This window comes from Nerophis lumbriciformis, linkage group LG10 (assembly GCF_033978685.3).
Source record: "Nerophis lumbriciformis linkage group LG10, RoL_Nlum_v2.1, whole genome shotgun sequence".
NCBI classification, from domain to species: domain Eukaryota; kingdom Metazoa; phylum Chordata; class Actinopteri; order Syngnathiformes; family Syngnathidae; genus Nerophis; species Nerophis lumbriciformis.
Genome location: NC_084557.2, coordinates 28,172,413 through 28,192,242, shown reverse-complemented (window position 1 = coordinate 28,192,242; position 19,830 = coordinate 28,172,413). Strand labels below are relative to the sequence as shown.

Sequence of the window (19,830 nt, the reverse complement as noted above, 5' to 3'; positions counted from 1 at the left end):
GTATGTTTTTAAAAATGAGACACGTTTGATACACTCCATGTTTTAGATTTTATTGTAGTGAAGGTAATTATATATACAATAGTTGTAGGAGCATTCGATCGTCATTAACTTGAGTTATTTTTGCATTTTACGGGGTTAGTGCGTCTGCCTCACAATACAAAGGTCCTGGGTTCAATCCTGCGCTCAGGATCTTTCTGTGTGGAGTTTGCATGTTCTCCCCGTGACTACGTGGGTTCTCTCCGGGTACTCCGGCTTCCTCCCACCTCCAAAGACATGTACCTGGGGATAGGTTGATTGGCAACACTAAAATTGGCCCTAGTGTGTGAATGTGAGTGTGAATGTTGTCTGTCGATCTGTGTTGGCCCTGTGATGAGGTGGCGACTTGTCCAGTGTGTACCTCGCCTTCCGCCCGATTGTAGCTGAAATAGGCTCCAGCACCCCCCGCCACCCCGAAAGGTTAATAAGCGGTAGAAAATGGATGGAGACTCCATTCAAAGGTGCTGGAGAGCATGAGCTGTGTGACCTCGTATGCTGCATCCATGCCCAATGCACCATGGCAAACATACATAATACTTTTTTGCTTTGAGCATGTCTTCCATTCACCCTGTTGCACATTCCTTGAGTAACACTTCCAAAAACAAGGGATGTTTGCATACACTTGCATGGACATTCTTCCCAGTTCATTAGATTTGGATTTTGAAACGCAATATTGCTGTGATGCAAATGTTTCAATTTGGATTTAAGGTGGTGGTTGGAGACAAGGTGGTGCTGATGCCAGTGAACGCCGGGCAGCCTCTTCACGCTAGTAATATCGAGCTACTAGACAACCACGGCTGCAAAGAGGTAGGATCGTTTTCATTTCTGTGACACTTTGTCTTTGGTTAGAATGTGAAATAGGTGAGTTTTGCTGATGTACTGCACCACCTTGTGTTGCAGGTGAATGCGGTCAGCTGCAACACCAGCTGGAAAGTCACATTGTTCATGAAGTTTAGCGAGTACAAGGAAGACATCCTGAAAGGGGTTTGTTCTCTTGATAATATCTACAGTATTGTGCAAGTTGTTTTTAAAATGTAATATATTTATTATTCTGTATTTTTAATGTTATTTGATATATTGGATTATATAAAATAAGTCTTTGAATTGTGGCTGCTGGATTACTTTTTTTTTAACAAAACAAAATTCAAAACCCCTATACAAACCCCTATACATAGTGAATTTGTAAAATATTGTTGATGTGTTGGCTTACTTTTATTTCTTGCCAGAATTTGTGTACTGTATTTTAGTACACCACCAAAGGCAATGTAAAAAATGTACATTTAATACAGATATCGTGTATGTCTCGATTATTTTTGTGGCGCTTTTCTGGGCACACGTTTGCATCAACCAGCACTAAATCTAGGTGAGTATTGGTCGTTTTTATTGTGCTTTAGTACTCTACATGCTTTCTCTCACTCTTCTTGATATGTCTTCCTGCATTACTTTTTAGTGCAGCTGTCACAATCTCAGGGTTGATGTGGATTTATTTAATAAGGATAAATACATATTCATTATTACTTTTTATTCTTATCTTGAGATTAAATTTACAAAACCGTCGTTAAGCCATTGCCCTTGACTATAATAGTCAGTTTTTCTCAATTCGGTTTTATGAAGTTAACGGCATGCTGTGTCGTGTTTTTATCCATCTTCTTCCAGGGAGACGTGGTCAGACTGTTCCACGCAGAGCAGGAGAAGTTTCTGACTTGTGACGAGTACAAGAACAAGCAGCATGTCTTCCTCCGCACGACTCTTCGACAATCTGCCACCTCGGCCACCAGCTCCAAGGCTCTCTGGGAAGTTGAGGTGAAGCGCTTACAAATACTGTATGAATCCCTACTTTTTTCGAATTTGATTGTTCATTGTTCTATTGGGTGGCGATGGTTCACTTGATTAAACTTTCTACAATTGTACATTGTTTTTATTTCCGCTTTTGGAAAAGTTCCTCACTGTGAGCTTAAACCCATTTGCCTGAATGTACTTTATCACATCAGCAGCTGGTGTTTAAAATAATCTGATTCAATGTGTGATCCAAAGGATATAATTGCATGAGATCGGGTTATACATTGTAGCAGTGTTTTCAACGCCTCTGGCATGTTAAGTATTTGTGCCCATGGAATTGTACTGTACCTTGGGGTTCACTGGCCCAGCATTTATTATTTACTACCTTATTGGCCGCCGTATTTCTTGCTCATATTCTGTAATGGGGGTGTGAGCTAAACAAGACCCTTATCGTGCATAAGAAGCCCATTTAAACACAATGGTCCAGAACTTGTAGGACTCATTTCTGGCTATAATGTGCTGTAGAGCCTTGGTATGACAAGGATGTTTATGCCTGCATATTTTTTTTTTTAACTTTTTCGTTCTTGCATCCTCGAATTTTTGGGTATGTAGTCTGCCTAAATCTGAGCATACACTTTGTAAATTAAATCTGTTTCAGGTGTGGTGGAGGACCGAGTTACAGACGTTATGTGACAATTAATATAGTGTGTTATATATATATATATATATATATATATATATATGTGTGTATGTGTGGGAAAAAAAATCACAAGACTACTTCATTTCTACAGGCCTGTTTCATGAGGGGGTTCCCTCAATCATCAGGATGATTGAGGGAACCCCCTCATGAAACAGGCCTGTAGAGATGAAGTAGTCTTATGATTTTTTTTCCCACACATACATATATTGCGCTCTACTACGGTATCGAGCACCATTTTTTGGATAACCTTATTAAGACATATATATATATATATATATATATATATATATATATATATATATATATATATATATATATATATATATTACACATTATATTTGGATATAAAGTGTAATATCTCCAAAGACATGCACCTGGGGGATAAGTTGATTGGCAACACTAAATTGGCCCTAGTGTGTGAATGTGAGTGTGAATGTTGTCTGTCTATCTGTGTTGGCCCTGCGATGAGGTGGCGACTTGTCCAGGGTGTACCCCGCCTTCCGCCCGATTGTAGCTGAGATAGGCTCCAGCGACCCCCCGCGATCCCAAAAGGGACAAGCGGTAGAAAATGGATGGGTGTATATACATACATATATATATATATATATATATATATATATATATATATATATATATATATATATTTATTTATTTATTTATTTATATGTCTGTCATTTTTACATGCTCTCCTCTCAGGTTGTACACTATGACCCGTGCAGAGGTGGAGCTGGTCAGTGGAACAGTCTGTTTCGCTTCAAGCACCTTGCTACAGGGAATTACCTTGCAGCTGAGGTGAGACGTGAACTTTTCTTTATTTTCTAAATAAAATAATCAAAATAAACAAAGGAATTGTTTCATAGAGCCTGTTAGATTTCTGAGTTTAATTTTCTTATGTATTTAATTATTTTAGTTATTGTCAATTGTTTTATATTGCAAACATTAAAACATGTTTTGAGCAAACATGCACATTTGAGAAGGATGGCATTGTGCTGTAGATGGCAGTGTTTCCTTGTTGGAGGCATTTAAGAGTCCTTTTGATTGGTTGATGGATAGTAAAGACCAAGCAATAATGGGCAAGATACTTTACCCACCTGCTCCTAGTGCCAACAACACCGGTTTAAATGTAACTTAGATAATGGGTTTCACTATGTAAAGCGGTTTGAGTCACTAGAGAACAGCGCTATATAAACAGAATCCCCTTTACTATTCACTTCACCAAAGTATTTTTCAGAGGTAACTTTTTGTTTTTTCTCTGTAGGAAAAACAAGAACCTAAAGACAAAAAACCGGAGTCTAATGCAGAGGTGAGCCCAACTATAGTAGTGATGACACTGAATGTCACACAGGTGACCGCAACCTTGCACCAACACATCATATACGTTTGTATTAAATTGTTAGATCATGTTTCGCCAGAAAATTAGTCATGACAAGGAGTTGTTTGTCTAACTCTATGTCCCCCTCTTTTTCATTATCCTTTCGTTATGCAATTTTGCCAGTTCTCTTAGATACACCGCTTACTTGCACGCACACACACACACACATACACACACACACACACGCCTACTCTTATTCTATATCTAGATGCTTAAGCCCTTAGCTACCTTGCACATTTGTATTCAGGCACGCACAAACCGTCTCACTCTTGCACACTTTCTCATGCACACACTGATTTTCAGACACACAGGGGGGCTCCTTACATAACGTCTGGGCCTGTGGGGGGGGTTCTCTGTGAAAGGGGTGGGGAGGGTGGAAGACGTGCTGTCTGATCCGCTCTGCTCGCCTCTGTTAAGCTGCCGGGGTGACTCACCAGCGGACCAGAAGGGGGGGGTGGTGTATAGGAGCTGAGGCGTGAAGGCACCTCTTGGGAGCTTCCCATTGACATGCAGAGAGCAGTGGGTGGAATTAACCCATTAACTACGACAGCTATACCATGCTAACACTGCAGTAGGAGGTGGTTTGCATTTTTAAGTTTGACAACTTATTAGTGGAAATAAATATCACTATACAGTACTGATTTGACTTTGAATTGGCTTTATTTATCAGTACTTGCCTGCGCATGTAACAAAAAAAAGTTGCAATAAAACTGGGAACATCAATAAATGCACTCTCACTGGCTACAACATCAGGTACACTTGCATATTGTAATGAGATTTAACATTAGCTGCATCACAAATTCAGATTTTACAAAACATCAGTTTTGTCGGAGTGGTAGTAATTCATGAATGTGCATATTTTGTCATATTGTTTAAGTATAAAGTTTTGATTGGGTCAGTTAGGTGAACGTAAAGGCCTTTCAATGTAAAAAGTGCCATGCAAATCCAGAAAGACTAGGCATTGCCATGCAGCAGAAGAAACCTAGGGCACATCGCACCAGCAGGGCTAACACCTGGCTAAACGCCCTATGCAGTTGTTTAGGACCACAACGACTAGTGGGGGGACCTGCATTGATATGGCGACGGTCACTTCAGTAGCTGATTATCAACGTGGTTGTCATGCTGTGCAGATGTTTTCTTGTTCTACTTTGATGGACTGAATGACCTTATAGATACAAATTATTATACTTTATGTTCGCCAAATTTCTATTCAGCTGTGAGTCAAGATGTTCTTTGTAATAGCTTTGGTTCAGTGAAGCAGCATCGCAATGATATTGCTTCAAACAGCGTCATTGTAAAATATAATGTCTAAAGAACATTAGTTTTTCATAGATTTTGTTCATTTATTGTGTTATGTTTATTTTTTCAATTAATGCCAAAGCAGCATACCTGTTTTAAATTGGCTTCACTGCAGTAGGAGATATTGAACACTTTTATTTCACCCTAGCAACCCGTTTTATTTACCTTTTCATATAAACTTTGGACATTATCTGGAATATAGAAACACACAACATGCAGTATTATTTTTTATTGTTCATGTGTGATTATTTATAGTAAATACAAATCTTTACAACACTTATAAAATATTAATTGTACAATATTTTAAAATATCTAATTATAAGCATACTTTTTTGTTGGTTGCGTGTTTTATGCAGACATTCATGCTCCAATAGCCAAATCTACTTCCAAACTACTTGCCAAGAATAATACATTAAACCCTCGTTTATTGTTGTTGATTGGTTCGGGGCCTAGCCTTGGTAAATTAATTTCCAGCAAAGTTACAATCAATCAATCAAAGTGTATTAATATAGCCCTTAATCACAAGTGTCTCATAGGGCTTCACAAACCACAACGGCATCCCCGGATGTGAACCCACATCCGGGCAGGAAAAAACAATAGGACAATGAGAAACCTTAGGAGGGACCACAGATGTGGATTCTCTTCCCTTATATCACCTTCATGAAATATGCTTATGTCAAATTGGTAATTTTGTAGAGCTGTGAAAGAGCTCCACTAGTTCCTTTTGGCACAGACAGACATCTTTACTGCTGTGTTGTTGTCTTCTTTAAGGCCTCCTCTTCATCTTCTGGTCTAAAGTGTGCAGTAAGCCGTCTGCTAGCATGTCTTCTACTTGAGAATGTAATTGTGGATAATGTGATATGGTGCTTTGACACCTTAAAGGAACTGGTTCATTAGGCTGCCGGTATACCTCATGATACCAGATGTGATACAACAACCGCTTCATGTTACCCAGCAATCACTGCTCGCTTAAATGTAGCACAAGTGTAGAACCACAACAATTACGGTAACAGTATTGATCAAACTGAGCTTTATCTCAATATGATTATTGTTAGACTCTATATCCGTGTTTTGTTGAACAGTCATAGTTTGGGTCACAGGTCACAGGTAAATGTTACAGCGTCGGTCTCACTCCCGCAAAAAGCATTGTCGATTGCTAATGTAAACACCATGAGCGGGTGACTTCTCAAGAACGAGCTTCTGCAAAAGTGAGCCCCGATAAAGAATTCGTCATTCTCTTTATAGCAACGGGTCCATGGTCAATAAGTCTTAACAAGGGTGAGGGCCAGTCCAAAGCTAAAGACGGAGACGCTTGAGCGCTTTGTACCATTCTTTAGTTGATAAAGACAGCTTGAATATGAAGTTACATTTGGAGACATTAATCTTTTCAAGGGATTACACGTACCAAAACACACAATATTGTCTCCAAAACAATAGATAGTAGTTGGGGAGGCCTCAAGGTCGATGATGCAACTGCATATTTTATACAGATAGTGAAATAAGTCAGAGTAAAGGCCGCATATAGTGTGTGTTCTTCAAAAGAAGTTCAAGAACTTAAATGTATATTTGCTATAACATTCTAACAATTATCATTTTATTACCATTCACTTGCACATTATATTGTGGAAGTGTACTTGTGAGTGTACATTTGCATTAAAATCAGACTTTTACTTTAATTTCTTCATTGTTTATAGGATAACTTTGTGTATCCAAGAAATGATGCGCAAAATTGGTAATGTTTATATATAAAGCGTGCTTTATCTGAGGTAGGTTAAAAGTACAAGCCGCTTAAACATAAGTGGCCATTCATTTAAAGATCTATATAAAAATTGTCATGTTCTGATCGGTGCCTCTTCTTTCTTTCCGTATTTAATGGTGCAAACATTCCCTAATTGTACATATCAATCAATCAAAGTTTACCTATATAGATGTTTAATGTCAATGTATTTGTCCTGTGTATGTATGTGTGTGTTGCTGCAGAATGAGACAGAATCTATGTTTTCTAAGAGAAAGCATCAAGCAACAGACAAGATTGCTTGTACTTTGATTTCCGTTCGACATGGCAATGACATAGCCTCCCTCTTTGAACTGGACGCCACCACGCTGCAGCGAGCTGACTGTCGGGTTCCCAGGTCAGTCTCAGAATGAAGATGTCTTATATTTGTTTGCTTTTAAGTTATTTGGCCAGTTTTCTTTGGATAACCTGTACAGTACTTGAAGATGTCTTACCAAACTTCTAAAAATACTTATGTTGAATAAATGCTGTAGTGTCTTGTCAGTACTGAAGAAACAGAGACACCAATGCACAGCTTTGTTGGAGTGTGTGTGGAGCGATGCAACCAATTGTGTATCAAATATGGTTACTTAAACCATGATTTATTGAAATTAATTTCAGTTATTATTCTGCTAAATATACCTTTCTAAAATAGAAAATCCCTAGAAAACTATCTTAAGACCTTTTAGCCTATGAAATATGAGAGGATTTTGAAACTTCTGGTGATATATTCCATTGCATTGCATGCAATACTAATGCCATTTGAGTTTAAGGGTCACAAATGCTCCTTATTACGATTTACAATCTAGTGATCATTTGTTGTTTAAATTACCATCCATAGAAACTCTTATGTGAGACTCAGGCACCTGTGTACCAACACTTGGGTGACCAGCACCAATGTGCCCATTGATGCAGAGGAGGAGCGTCCAGTCATGCTCAAGGTCTATGCATACACGCACACGCACACACACACACACACACACACACGCACACACGCACACACACACACAGACAACTCATACAATGAGTGTGAAGTCTGATAAAAGACCTGTTGATTTTCCAACAGATTGGCACCTCTCTCACTAAAGAGGATAAAGAAGCTTTTGCTATTGTATCTGTTCCCCTATCGGAAGTCAGAGACTTGGACTATGCAAACGATGCCAGCAAAGTCCTAGAGGCCACCGTGAAGAAGCTTCAATACGGAAACATATCTCAGAATGAGAGGAGGTAATGACCATTAGGGTGTTGATACATAGCCCAGTATTTCATGTTATTGTTGTACTCTCGTGTTTTGTAGGTTTGTGACTAAGCTACTGGAGGACCTAGTTTTCTTTGTGTGTGTAGTTCCAAACAATGGCCAGGATGTTCTCTCTGTAGCCACCTCTACACCTAACCGGGAGAGACAGAAACTGATGCGAGAACAGAACATCCTTGCCCAGGTCAGCACAAGGACAGAAACAAACACAATTATTTACACACGTTATTGCCAATGTTTTTCTTTCTGCATTGAAACCCAGAGGAGGCCGTTAGCAGGATTGTGTGACACTAAAGCAACCAACCTTTTTTTAAAAGACGTGTCATTTAATTAATGTGATAGCTCCTCTGCATACAAAACAGAGAGCAAAGAATTGCATTAAAAGTGTGACCATGTAGAGATAGAAATGACAAACCACATAAATTAAATATTTGTTTTGTTTAGTAAAAAGACATGGTAAAGACCTGTTCTTTATTAACGATATCCTTAAATGACTTTTGTTGTGATATTGTAACCACCACTAAAATCCGCTTCAGTTTATTTCGCTTATGTCGAAAGCCTGTTTAGGTTGACAAGCTAAAGTCCCAATCCAAAGTGTTATATTGGGTACGGTATGGCATGGTTGGGAGAGTGGCCGTGCCAGCAATCTGAAGGTTCCTGGTTCAATCCCCACCTTCTACCAACCTTGTCACGTCTGTTGTTTCCTTGAGCAAGACACTTAACCCTTGCTCCTGGTGGGTCGTGGTTAGGGCCTTGCATGGCAGCTCCCGCCATCAGTGTGTGAATGGGTGAATGTGGAAATAGTGTCAAAGCGCTTTGAGTACCTTGGAGGTAGAAAAGCGCTATACAAGTATAACTCATTTACCATTATCACTAAAAGTGCCCAATTAAGTCAACCTCGACATACAGTACATGGCTAAATGCTTATGTCAACATATCATTTAAAACCAAAAGGAGTAATTTTGTTATATTTTGAAAAAATCAAAAAGTAAACTTCCAAAATCAAAGTAAACTTCAAAATAAAATCATGTCAGTAATGACTTGCAAGGCAAGTTAATTTATAGAGCACAATTTGTACAAAAGCCAATTCAAAGTATTGTACAGTAAATTGCAAGAAGGCAAAACTAAAACTAAAATCAGAAAAATTATGATAATCTAAAATCATTAGAAAACATTCATAATTCAAATTATAATTAAATTGTGTAGATAAAATGCTTTCAGTTGTCATATGCACAATTAAATCAGTCTTTTCAGACTGGATTTAACATTGGCTATGAAGACTTTCCAGATTTTAGTAGCATAAAACTGAAATACAGTTTCACCATATTTGGTCCTGATTCTGGGTACTAGCGGGAGTCCACTACCTGAGGTTACTTAGAGCCGGCGATGGTTCATTTGGTTCTAACATGTCAGAGATGTACTTTGGCACAAGTATATCTCTGGACTAATACGGTCAAAATTTCCTGCTTAGCCAATACTTGAGCAGCAGCATTCTGGATGTACTGCAGCTGCTTTACTGCCATGACTATAGTCTAACCTGCTGGAGACAAAGGCATGGGATATTCTTTCTAAGTCTGCTTTGGACACTATTCCTTTGATTTTGCAATGTTATGTAGGTGGTAAAAGCTGTTGATGTTATTGACTTAATCTGGCTGTTCAAGTTCAAGTCTGAGTCCATTATTACACCTAGATTTCTAACCTGATTATTAGGTTTCAGGGAGAGGGTCTCAAGGTGACTAATGATAGTATTTATTTGCTTCTGTGGGCAAGAGACAATGTTTTCAGTTTTGTCAAAATTAATATTATTTTTTTTGTTACCACCCACTGATCTGTTTGATGTAGCGACAAAGTGAATCCACACAGGCTGACGTTCGCCTGCCGGCAGTGACACGTAGATCTTGTGTGTGTCATTTGCATAGTTTTTGTAGGACACATTGAAGCTGTGTATTAGCTGGCCTAGTGCCAGCATGTACAAGTTGGACAATAGGAGTCCGAGAATCGAGCCCTGAGGAACCCAGCAGGTCCTAGTCATTTGGTCAGAGAAACACTCACCAATTCCAACAAAGTATGTCCTGTGATCGAAATAGGATTTGAACCAGTTAAGGGCAGAACCGGATATTCCCACCCAGTTTTCAAACTTTTGTAATAAATCAGTATGGTCAACTGTATCAAAGGCAGCGCTCAGGTCCAGCAGAACCAAGACTGATACTTTCCCTGCGTTTGTGTTCAGGCGTATATCATTTGTGACCTTGATCAGAGCTGTTTCAGTGCTGTGGGGCCGAAAGCCTGATTGGAAAGTATCAAACACATTGTTATACAGGAGAAAGTCACTAAGCTGTTGGTATACAACGTTTTCCTGGACTTTGCCCAAAATGGCAGGTTTGCATATAGAAACTAACAAATTTCACCCATTATTTTTTTTTAGTTTGGTAGCCACCGGAAGATATGCACATTTACAAAAGATTTTATGTCGTTGCAGTCAAGACATACTATCGCGAGATAAGAGTGAGAAAACACAAGAATAAAAACATATATATTATGCAAAACAATGTCAACAAACTTTTATAGGTTGTTGGTGAAAACCCCAAGTAAATGTTCAAGCACAAGCTACGGTTTGTTTTTGTGTTTTTCATGTTGACAACCGCTTATTTTAACGTTAGTAAGTCAGTTTGAGGTATGTCGATAAAAACAGGTTACAATGTAGTATATACAGTGCATCTGGAAAGTATTCACATCGCTTCACTTTTTCCATGTTTTTTATGTTACAGCCTTATTCCAAAATGGAATAAATTAATTTTTGTTCTCAAAAATCTATAGACGATACTTTTTATAATGACAATGTGAAAGTTGTTTTATTCCTGGATGAAAACCAATGCGTCCCATCCAATCTGATGGAGTTTGAGAGCTGCTGCAAAGAGGAATGAGCGAAACTGCCTGAGGATAGGTGTGCCAATTTTTTTTTTAAACTTGTCATTATTAGGTATTGTCTATAGAATTGTGAGGAGAAAAATTAATTCATTCCATTTTGGAATAAGGCTGTAACATAACAAAATATGGAAAAAGTGAAGAGCTGTGTATATTTTCCAGATGCGCTGTAAAGTTATAATCTGTAAATATGTAGTAGAGTTTCTGTATTCATTAAAGTGTTTCTTCCACAGATATTTGGCATCCTGAAAGCTCCATTCACAGACCTGGGTGATGGACCCATGTTGAAGTTGGAAGATTTGGGCGACCAGCGCTATTCCAACTTTAAGTACATGCTGAGACTATGCTATAGAGTTTTGCGACACTCCCAGCAGGACTATCGCAAAAACCAGGCATGTCTTAATAGAGGTCCTGTTGAATTTAAAAGCACAAGTTGAGCAGGTGTTTTTAGAACAAGTTGCTGGAAGAGTTATGCATGATTATCTAGAAAAAGGTTTGCCTGGAAAAGTGATCGATCAGGGTTTTTTTACGACCAAAGCACAAACTAATTAATCATTCTGTTAATTAATTTAACTTCAACAATCCTGTTTCTTTTTAAACTGAGGTGCTAGACCAATTTAAAAATGCTACCCATATATTTTAATAAATTAGAAAATTGTGCAAAAGTTATAATTTTAATCCAGAGAAAAAGACCAATTCTTTAGTTTTTGGGCTGATTAGAGTGCGGTGCGATCCAGTAGTTTATAATATTCAACTTTTTAACAACTTTTTAAATTTAAATTTATACATAATTTGGGAGTTCTATTAGCTGTACCCTATAATCACCATAATATAATCATGTAAATTTAACTTTTTGGTTCGTAAATAAGCAATATAAGAGTTTTACTTTTTCAATTGAACTACAAATTAAATAAAAAAAAAAAAAAGTAATTCCCTAATAGTAATATTTTATTGTAGAATATAGAGAGCAATAAAGAATTTATTCCAATATGGTTAAAGCCTGTCACAAACAATGTAGACCAAGTAAAATACTGTGAATACATTCGGGATGTATTGCACTTATTTCATGTCATATTAGTAATGCATTTTCAGAAGTAACAGGGATACAGTTTGACATGTAAAACTATAACATCATTTTTCAAGTTTAGTGACATGTGGATGTAAAGGAAAATAAATGTTTAAATGTATTTGATACTATCCAGCTGTTTTAAATTAGAAGGAACCTAGTACATGTGTTGTATTTATGGATATATGTCATATCCATCTACTGTATATGTATTCTGCCACACAGGAGTACATAGCAAAGAAGTTCTCAATCATGCAGTCTCAAATTGGGTATGATATTCTGGCTGAGGATACCATCACTGCTCTGCTGCACAACAACCGCAAGCTTCTGGAAAAGCACATCACAGCCAAAGAGATTGAGACATTTGTCAGCCTTCTAAGACGCAACAGAGAGCCCAGGTTATATATGCTTTACTCTATTCACATGTAATACAGGAGAAATTTACAATATTGCATCAGAAGTAGATAATATGATTCTATGTTTCCATTTACTAGTTAATCCCCAACAATTTTAGTAATACAGTGGAATCTCTTATGGCAAGGTTATTCAATTAAACTGTTGTAGGGGCTGCATTTCCTGAAAGCTAAGGACCGCGGGGCCAGACTTTTTCAGTCACTATTATTCTTATGTCGAGAAACAGCATTGTTTGTTGTGAACATTATTTTTGTCTATTTTTTCATTTTAACCTCCTAAAAGCTAGTTGGCTTTTACTCTTTATTCTCTCTACTCTAATTGGGTAATCTATAAATTATTTTATTTTTAATCGAGTAATCGGATAAAACACACTTTTAGCCTCAATGTGTATTTTTGGTAAAATAGTTAAAATAAACAAAGTTTTCTGCTTGCCATAAACTTTTTTCCCCAAATAAATGCACCTATTCAACATTTAAATTGCTCTTTTAAAATTGGAAATACAAATTCATACACAAATTGTCACTGTCCGCCACGCCACGCAGATCATGGCAACCTCACACCAACCCTCTTATGTACGCCCTATTGCAGCGACCATGCAGAAACTATGTCCAAGTATTTAATGTTCCAGGCACTCCACACAGTCAATATTTTCTCAATTTTAAATGCGTTGGTTACACTCTTTAAACGATTAATCGAAGCAACAAAATATAAATCCAAGCTTATTTCTAATTGAATTAATCGAATAATCGTTGCAGCCCTTTTTGATATGCTGCCAAAATGTTAATGTCTCTTGCAAGTTTTGAACAGATCTTGGGGGCCGGTCTGGTGTCATTTCCGGGCTGGATTTGGCCCCTGGGCTGTCAGATGAATAGCCCTGTCTTAGGTAGTCCAAAAACAGTTTTGTGACTTTTGATTTTGTCGTATATTGAGACAATTTTCCTAAAAATAAGAATGATCTGTTTATCCATAAATGCTACTGGTTGAACCAAAGTTTTATATGTGACTAAAGGCGTATTTTTATTTTTCATCAAATATTTGTTAAATCTCTTGCCCTCTGTTTTACTCTCAATTGGTAACCTTACTGCAAAACTTCATGTGTGGTCTGTTCTTCCAGATTCCTGGATTATTTGTCAGATCTCTGTGTGTCCAACAAGACTGCCATCCCCGTCACACAGGAGCTTATTTGCAAATTTGTGCTCAACCCCGCCAATGCGGATATCCTCATCCAGACTAAGTGAGTCACACCCTGTGGTGTTTTTGCTTAAAACATTATTGTTGGTGACATGTTTCTCTCTACAAAGACCTTTTCCCCTCCATGCTGTGTTCTTTCATAATGGACATTTGCCTCAAATGAAGCAACTCAGTGCATTTTTCTAATAACTGCTCTTTGTCACACCAGACTAATCTCTAATATCGACACCCCCCTGGAGTCATCTCTGATGCAGGAGGACGGAGAGGAAGAGGAGGTATGGCTTTACTGGATCGACAGTCACAAGGAGCCTCATGGCAAGTCCATTCGCCACCTGGCTCAGGATGCTAAGGGCAACCATAAGATGGATGTAGATATCATTATTTACTACAGGTGCGATTACCGAAGTTAATTTGCTCAAACTTTTGTACCCTTTGACAAAAATGTTTTAAAAAAACCCACACCACAGATTTTTTTCATCTTCATTAATTTCCTGTTGTCAGGTATCAGCTGAACCTGTTTGCTAAAATGTGCCTGGACCGTCAGTATCTGGCCATCAATCAGATCTCAACTCAGCTTCCTGTGGATCTCATATTACGTTGCATGTTTGATGACTGCCTACCCTACAGCTTGAGAGCCTCCTTCTGTCACCTTATGCTACACATGCATGTGGACCGTGACCCACAAGAAGCTGTGGTTCCTGTGCGCTACGCTCGCCTCTGGACTGAGATCCCCTACAAGATCACCGTCGATGAGTAAGCATCGTCGGCCTATGATCACATGTCATCACGCGAGTATACTTACTGTCACGGGCAGACTATTAATATTATTATTGCGATTCTTTGCAGATTTGAATATGAGTCATCAGATTCCTCGAGAAATGAGATGAAGAGAAAATTTTCTCCCACAATGGTGTTTGTTGAAGATTATCTCAAAGATGTGGTCAGCCAGCCGGTTCCATTTGGGGAAAAAGACAAGAATGAACTCACTCTAGAGGTAGAATTGGCCTCATGTTCACTTGAAATACTATTCATGCAGCGGGCAGTATATTTATCCACCCCTTTTTCTGATTTCACTTTTGATGTATGGACCCAGTTTTTGGACTAACAAACTTCCATTGTAAACCGACGGTCCATGCACTGTAGTTATAATTCAGCTCTTTTTGGCATCCAAATATAATCATTTAAAGGGGACCTATGATGAATTTCGTCTTTTCTGACTTACAAAGGTTGTTACAATTTTGGATAATCAGGCTAAGCAATTTCAAAGCGTCAAATTGTAAAGTTCATGTGCTCTGGCATTCAGTTTTTGATCCCTCTGTTCACGTCAGCAACGTTATTGCGAGGTTGAAGCTTCTATTTATACATTAGCTCAAGCTCTTAGCCTCCTTTGATTTTGGACCATGAGGAGACACACAAATAGAATTAGGATAAAAAAATATTTTCAGCACGGTGGAAGAGGGGTCAGTGCGTCTGCCTCACAATACGAAGGTCCTGAGTAGTCGTGAGTTCAATCCCGGCCTCGGGATCTTTCTGTGTGGAGTTTGCATGTCCTCCCCGTGACTGCGTGGGTTCCCTCCGAGTACTCCGGCTTCCGCCCACCTCCAAAGACATGCACCTGGGGATAGGTTGATTGATGACACTAAAATTGGCCCTAGTGTGTGAATGTGAGTGGGAATGTTGTCTGTCTATCTGTGTTGGCTCTGCGATGAGGTGGAGACTTGTCCAGGGTGTACCCCGCCTTCCGCCCGATTGTAGCTGAGATAGGCTCCAGCGACCCCGAAGGGAATAAGCGGTAGAAAATGGATGGATATTTTATTTTAACGCATATTTTATGAAGTTTATAATTAACTGTGTCTTGGGAAAAAATAACATCAGATACATATTTAAACAATGTACATTTTCAAAAGTTAAATAATACTTTTGGAGACTGAGGGGCATGTTTTCAATCACAATCTGGGAATGTCTCCACAATCAAACATCTTGCAGACAGACCCAAAAAATGGGTTATAAAAGTGACCATGATGCAGAATTTACACAAAATTTACACCGAAGCATATTCAATATCGTGAGATCGACATGCGGCGTCTGCAGTGATGCGGACCCTGCATTGATCCGTCATGGTGAAGAAGGAGCTGAGCCGCAAGGCAAAGCTCTCAATTTACTGGTTGATCTACGTTCCCATCCTCACCTATGGTCATGAGCTTTCGGTTATGACCGAAAGGACCAGATCACAAGTACAAGCGGCCAAAATGAGTTTCCTCTGTCGGGTGGCGGGGCTCTCCCTTAGAGATAGGGTGAGAAGCTCTGTCATTCGGGAGGACCTCAAAGTAAAGCCGCTGCTCCTCCATATCGAGAGGAGCCAGATGAGGTGGTTCGAGCATCTGGTCAGGATGCCCCCTCGACGCCTCCGTGGGGAGGTGTTTAAGGCACGTCCAACGGGTACGAGGCCACGGGTAAGACACAGGACATGTTGGGGAGACTATGTCTCTCAGCTGGTCTGGGAACGCCTTGGGATCCCTCGGGAGGAGCTGGATGAAGTAGCTGGGGAGAGGGAAGTCTGGGCTTTCTTGCTTAGGCTGCTGCCCCCGCGACCTGACCTCAAATAAGCGGAAAAAGATAGATGGCATAATTAATAAATACAATCCACAAGGAAGTGTTTAAATGTAGATCAAAATTAGCATAGGCCTAAAAACAGTCCCACACTTGCCACTATAAAGCAGTTATTTTCATAATGTTTTGGAGGACCCCTCCGGGGTGCAATGTCAGGGTGGACGTGTGTGGCCCCGGTGAACATGCTTTATCAATGTCATAAAGTATCATGCTTCAAACCTCGCTTTGAAAAGCTGTGCACTACAAAACTTACTCATTGTAGCCATTAATCCGAACTTTTTAATTTTGATTAAAAATAAAATCAGCACAAATTGTTTTATTAATTTTTTGTGTTGTAGGTTAACATGCTTTGTATATTGTGCTCCTGAATTAATGTTGCTAATCAATTTGAATTGTATTATTTATAGATTTTTTTTTAATTTTTATTTTTCAGTATCAAATGGTTCAAGGCGGTCAAAAAAGGTTTATAGTTAAAAGATATATTTTATGGGTATTTCAGCCAAATTGATGCACTTTACATCTTTTCTTTTACAGACTAAAAAAGGTATTCTTTATTGTAAGTTGATTTACACATTTCTTTTTCTTTATAGGTAATACGGATACTATTTTATGAAGTGGTGTACTTATAACAATTTTATAGACAAATTATACTATTTATAGTCACGGCAAAGAACGGGGGGTAGGCGCAGAACATTTTCTTCTTTCTAGGCGGCGGCGTAACAGAAAAAAATTGAGAAGCACCGCTGTAAGGCAACATAATCCAGTGATTTTTCTCCTGTCAATCAGCTAAACACACATTTTGAATTAGTGAAGTTAAATTTAGTGGAACAATAGATTACTATTATTATTATTATACAGGTATATACTGTAATTGTATATTCATGTCAGTAAAATCATTCAAATAACTTGCACATTTGACCGTCTAAACTTGACACCTTAAATGCAGCCGTCACAACATCTAGTGTGCCTTTAGATTCCAGTACAGTTAATATAATTACAGCTTTGGGTCATTACTTGCCTATTGCATATTGTTGAATACATTTATTTGAACATTCTCTCTCTTTTTAGGTGGTGAATCTGGCTCGTAACCTGGTCTACTTTGGTTTCTATAGCTTTAGTGAGCTGCTGCGACTTACGCGCACTCTACTGGCTATCCTGGACATTGTTCAGCTCCCGCTCACTTTTATGAACAAGCTCAGCAAAAGTCCAGAGGCTGGTGAGTCTTCCTACTTTATTTTGATCACTGGAATCTATTTATGTTTTTACCAAATTATTTTTTTAAATGTTTGAGACTTTAGGTAGTTTCATTGTTGCGTTAACTCGGTAAACTGCTACTTGACACATGCACAAGTGTGAAGATTATATCCTCCAGGAAACAATGTCCTGCGCACAATCCATGGAGTTGGAGAAATGATGACCCAGATGGTAATGAGTCGAGGTGTGCCTCAATGCCTGCCTGACACGCCTCCCTCCTTGCGCTATGGCAAAGGACACATGCTGCCGGATAGCGAAGATGTCACGGTTATGGACACAAAGCTGAAGATCATAGAGATCCTGCAAGTATGTGTTCTCATATGAATGAGCATATCCAGATTTTTTGGTTTGATTTGTGTATTTTCTTCTTTTTAGTTCATCCTGAGTGTCAGGCTGGATTACAGGATCACATATTTGTTGTCCATTTACAAGAAAGAGTTTGAAGGGAAAAGCTCCTCTGAAATGACCGAATCACAAACTGACATGCACTTAATCATGCCATGTGAGATTGAGTTCAGATGTACAGTATTAGTTTCTGATGAATGCACTTGTACACTTTGAATTCATCACTGTTCTCCTGATTCTGCCTGCAGCACAAGAGCCAGACATTGATGAGATTGCAAGTAAAGCAGAGAGCATGTTTTCTGGGAGGTAGGCCAGATGTGCATGCATTACATGTTTTACCAAATGCCCACGAACATTCATTAACCTCCTGAGATTTGTTTATGCTAAATTATTGTCTTGGGTGAAAAAAATATATGCCAAAATAGTTTATTTTGTATGCAATGTCCTTTGTGGATGACTGCATCGAGTGCCCACTGAATAATATTTTGTACTATTTCGCTAAGAGGAAAACAGAAATTGCTTACATTGTAAAGCAGTGTATAGGTTGACTTGCCAATATTTGTGCATATATTTAATTTTTACACTTCCATCCATCCATCCATTTTCTACCGCTTATTCCCTTTGGAGTCGTGGGGGGCGCTGGAGCCTATCTCAGCTACACTTATGTATATTATATTGGTCATGAAGAAAAACATTGAACATCTTTGCTGGAACTCAAACATTTTTGGCTTTGGGATTTTGGCATTCATTCATGATTATTATAAACCATAGTACAATATGTTGTTTTTCTTTTGCATGGTGCGTTTTTCTCCTCCCCAGCTTCATCATTCAATATGAAAAAGTAGTAGTAGATTATGTCCACTACAGAAAACATTGGAAAAAGTTGTTAGTTTTAGAAAATATTGTGTTACCAAAACCACCTTAACCACTCTCTACATGTTCACCTTATGAAAACAAATCTACTGCTAATAATGTATTTAGTGTGTACACAGTAAACATGCTGGTCACTATGGCAGACATTTTGGAAAGACCAATCTTCTATTTTTCTATTTTTACTTTTATTTAATTCACTCAATATTAAATACAAAGAATTGAGACAATATTACAATAAGTCATGAAAGAAGATGAAACTTATATCTGCCCTCTATTTACACAAATACAACATTACCTATGCAACTCAGAAGATTATTGACACCATATTTCTATTTCATAACTTCCAACAAAGTTTTTTCTTTTTCATCATTTCATCATCATGATTTTTTTTTTCCTCCAAATACAGAGTTTTTTTCCCCCATAAACTAACAATTTTGTTTGAAATGCATCTTTTCATTGTTACTGTTCTAAAACTAGATTGATTAGACAAACCCAGGATGTCATCTTTGTATCAACAGGTTTAATTAACTCTTGTAGAGTGTTTTGCATTTAAAATAAAGTTGTAAAACACTAGTTCCTTACAGAGGATGTTAATGCATTGTAGGGTATCAGGAAGTTAAAAACAAATTAAAAAATGCATATTCTCCCTCATTGCTGTCCATAAACTAAACTATAGCTGCTTCTTATCTCAGCTCTGAGCTAATTGCAGTGGAACTTGATGATGAGCGCGGTCGAACGTTCCTGAGGGTTCTGATCCATCTCATGATGCAAGACTATCCACCTCTGGTGTCTGGCTCACTGCAGCTCATCTTCAAACACTTCAGTCAGAGAGCTGAGGTGCTACAGGCCTTCAAACAGGTACACAACATAGGTCATTTGTCGTGTTATTGAGAATGAGTTTTTCAATGTAAAAATGCTGTTTTATTTCTACCTCTTT

The 19,830-nt window shown here is 38.4% G+C and overlaps 1 protein-coding gene across 3 annotated transcripts in view; it reads left to right on the top strand.

Annotated features, from left to right (window-relative positions):
- The window catches only part of itpr2 (inositol 1,4,5-trisphosphate receptor, type 2), a 121,515-nt gene that overhangs the window by 16,031 nt on the left and 85,654 nt on the right, over positions 1 to 19,830 (top strand). For all 3 annotated transcript variants that reach the window (XM_061969928.1, XM_061969927.1, XM_061969926.1), the window contains exons 6-25: positions 745 to 843; positions 937 to 1,020; positions 1,693 to 1,839; positions 3,212 to 3,307; positions 3,774 to 3,818; positions 7,167 to 7,318; positions 7,802 to 7,901; positions 8,027 to 8,187; positions 8,258 to 8,399; positions 11,374 to 11,532; positions 12,432 to 12,604; positions 13,735 to 13,854; positions 14,020 to 14,202; positions 14,313 to 14,564; positions 14,658 to 14,805; positions 17,490 to 17,637; positions 17,794 to 17,981; positions 18,051 to 18,177; positions 18,269 to 18,326; positions 19,586 to 19,751. In XM_061969928.1, the coding sequence (XP_061825912.1) occupies positions 745 to 843; positions 937 to 1,020; positions 1,693 to 1,839; positions 3,212 to 3,307; positions 3,774 to 3,818; positions 7,167 to 7,318; positions 7,802 to 7,901; positions 8,027 to 8,187; positions 8,258 to 8,399; positions 11,374 to 11,532; positions 12,432 to 12,604; positions 13,735 to 13,854; positions 14,020 to 14,202; positions 14,313 to 14,564; positions 14,658 to 14,805; positions 17,490 to 17,637; positions 17,794 to 17,981; positions 18,051 to 18,177; positions 18,269 to 18,326; positions 19,586 to 19,751 (2,748 nt within the window). The remainder of the gene's footprint in view (positions 1 to 744; positions 844 to 936; positions 1,021 to 1,692; positions 1,840 to 3,211; positions 3,308 to 3,773; positions 3,819 to 7,166; positions 7,319 to 7,801; positions 7,902 to 8,026; positions 8,188 to 8,257; positions 8,400 to 11,373; positions 11,533 to 12,431; positions 12,605 to 13,734; positions 13,855 to 14,019; positions 14,203 to 14,312; positions 14,565 to 14,657; positions 14,806 to 17,489; positions 17,638 to 17,793; positions 17,982 to 18,050; positions 18,178 to 18,268; positions 18,327 to 19,585; positions 19,752 to 19,830) is intronic.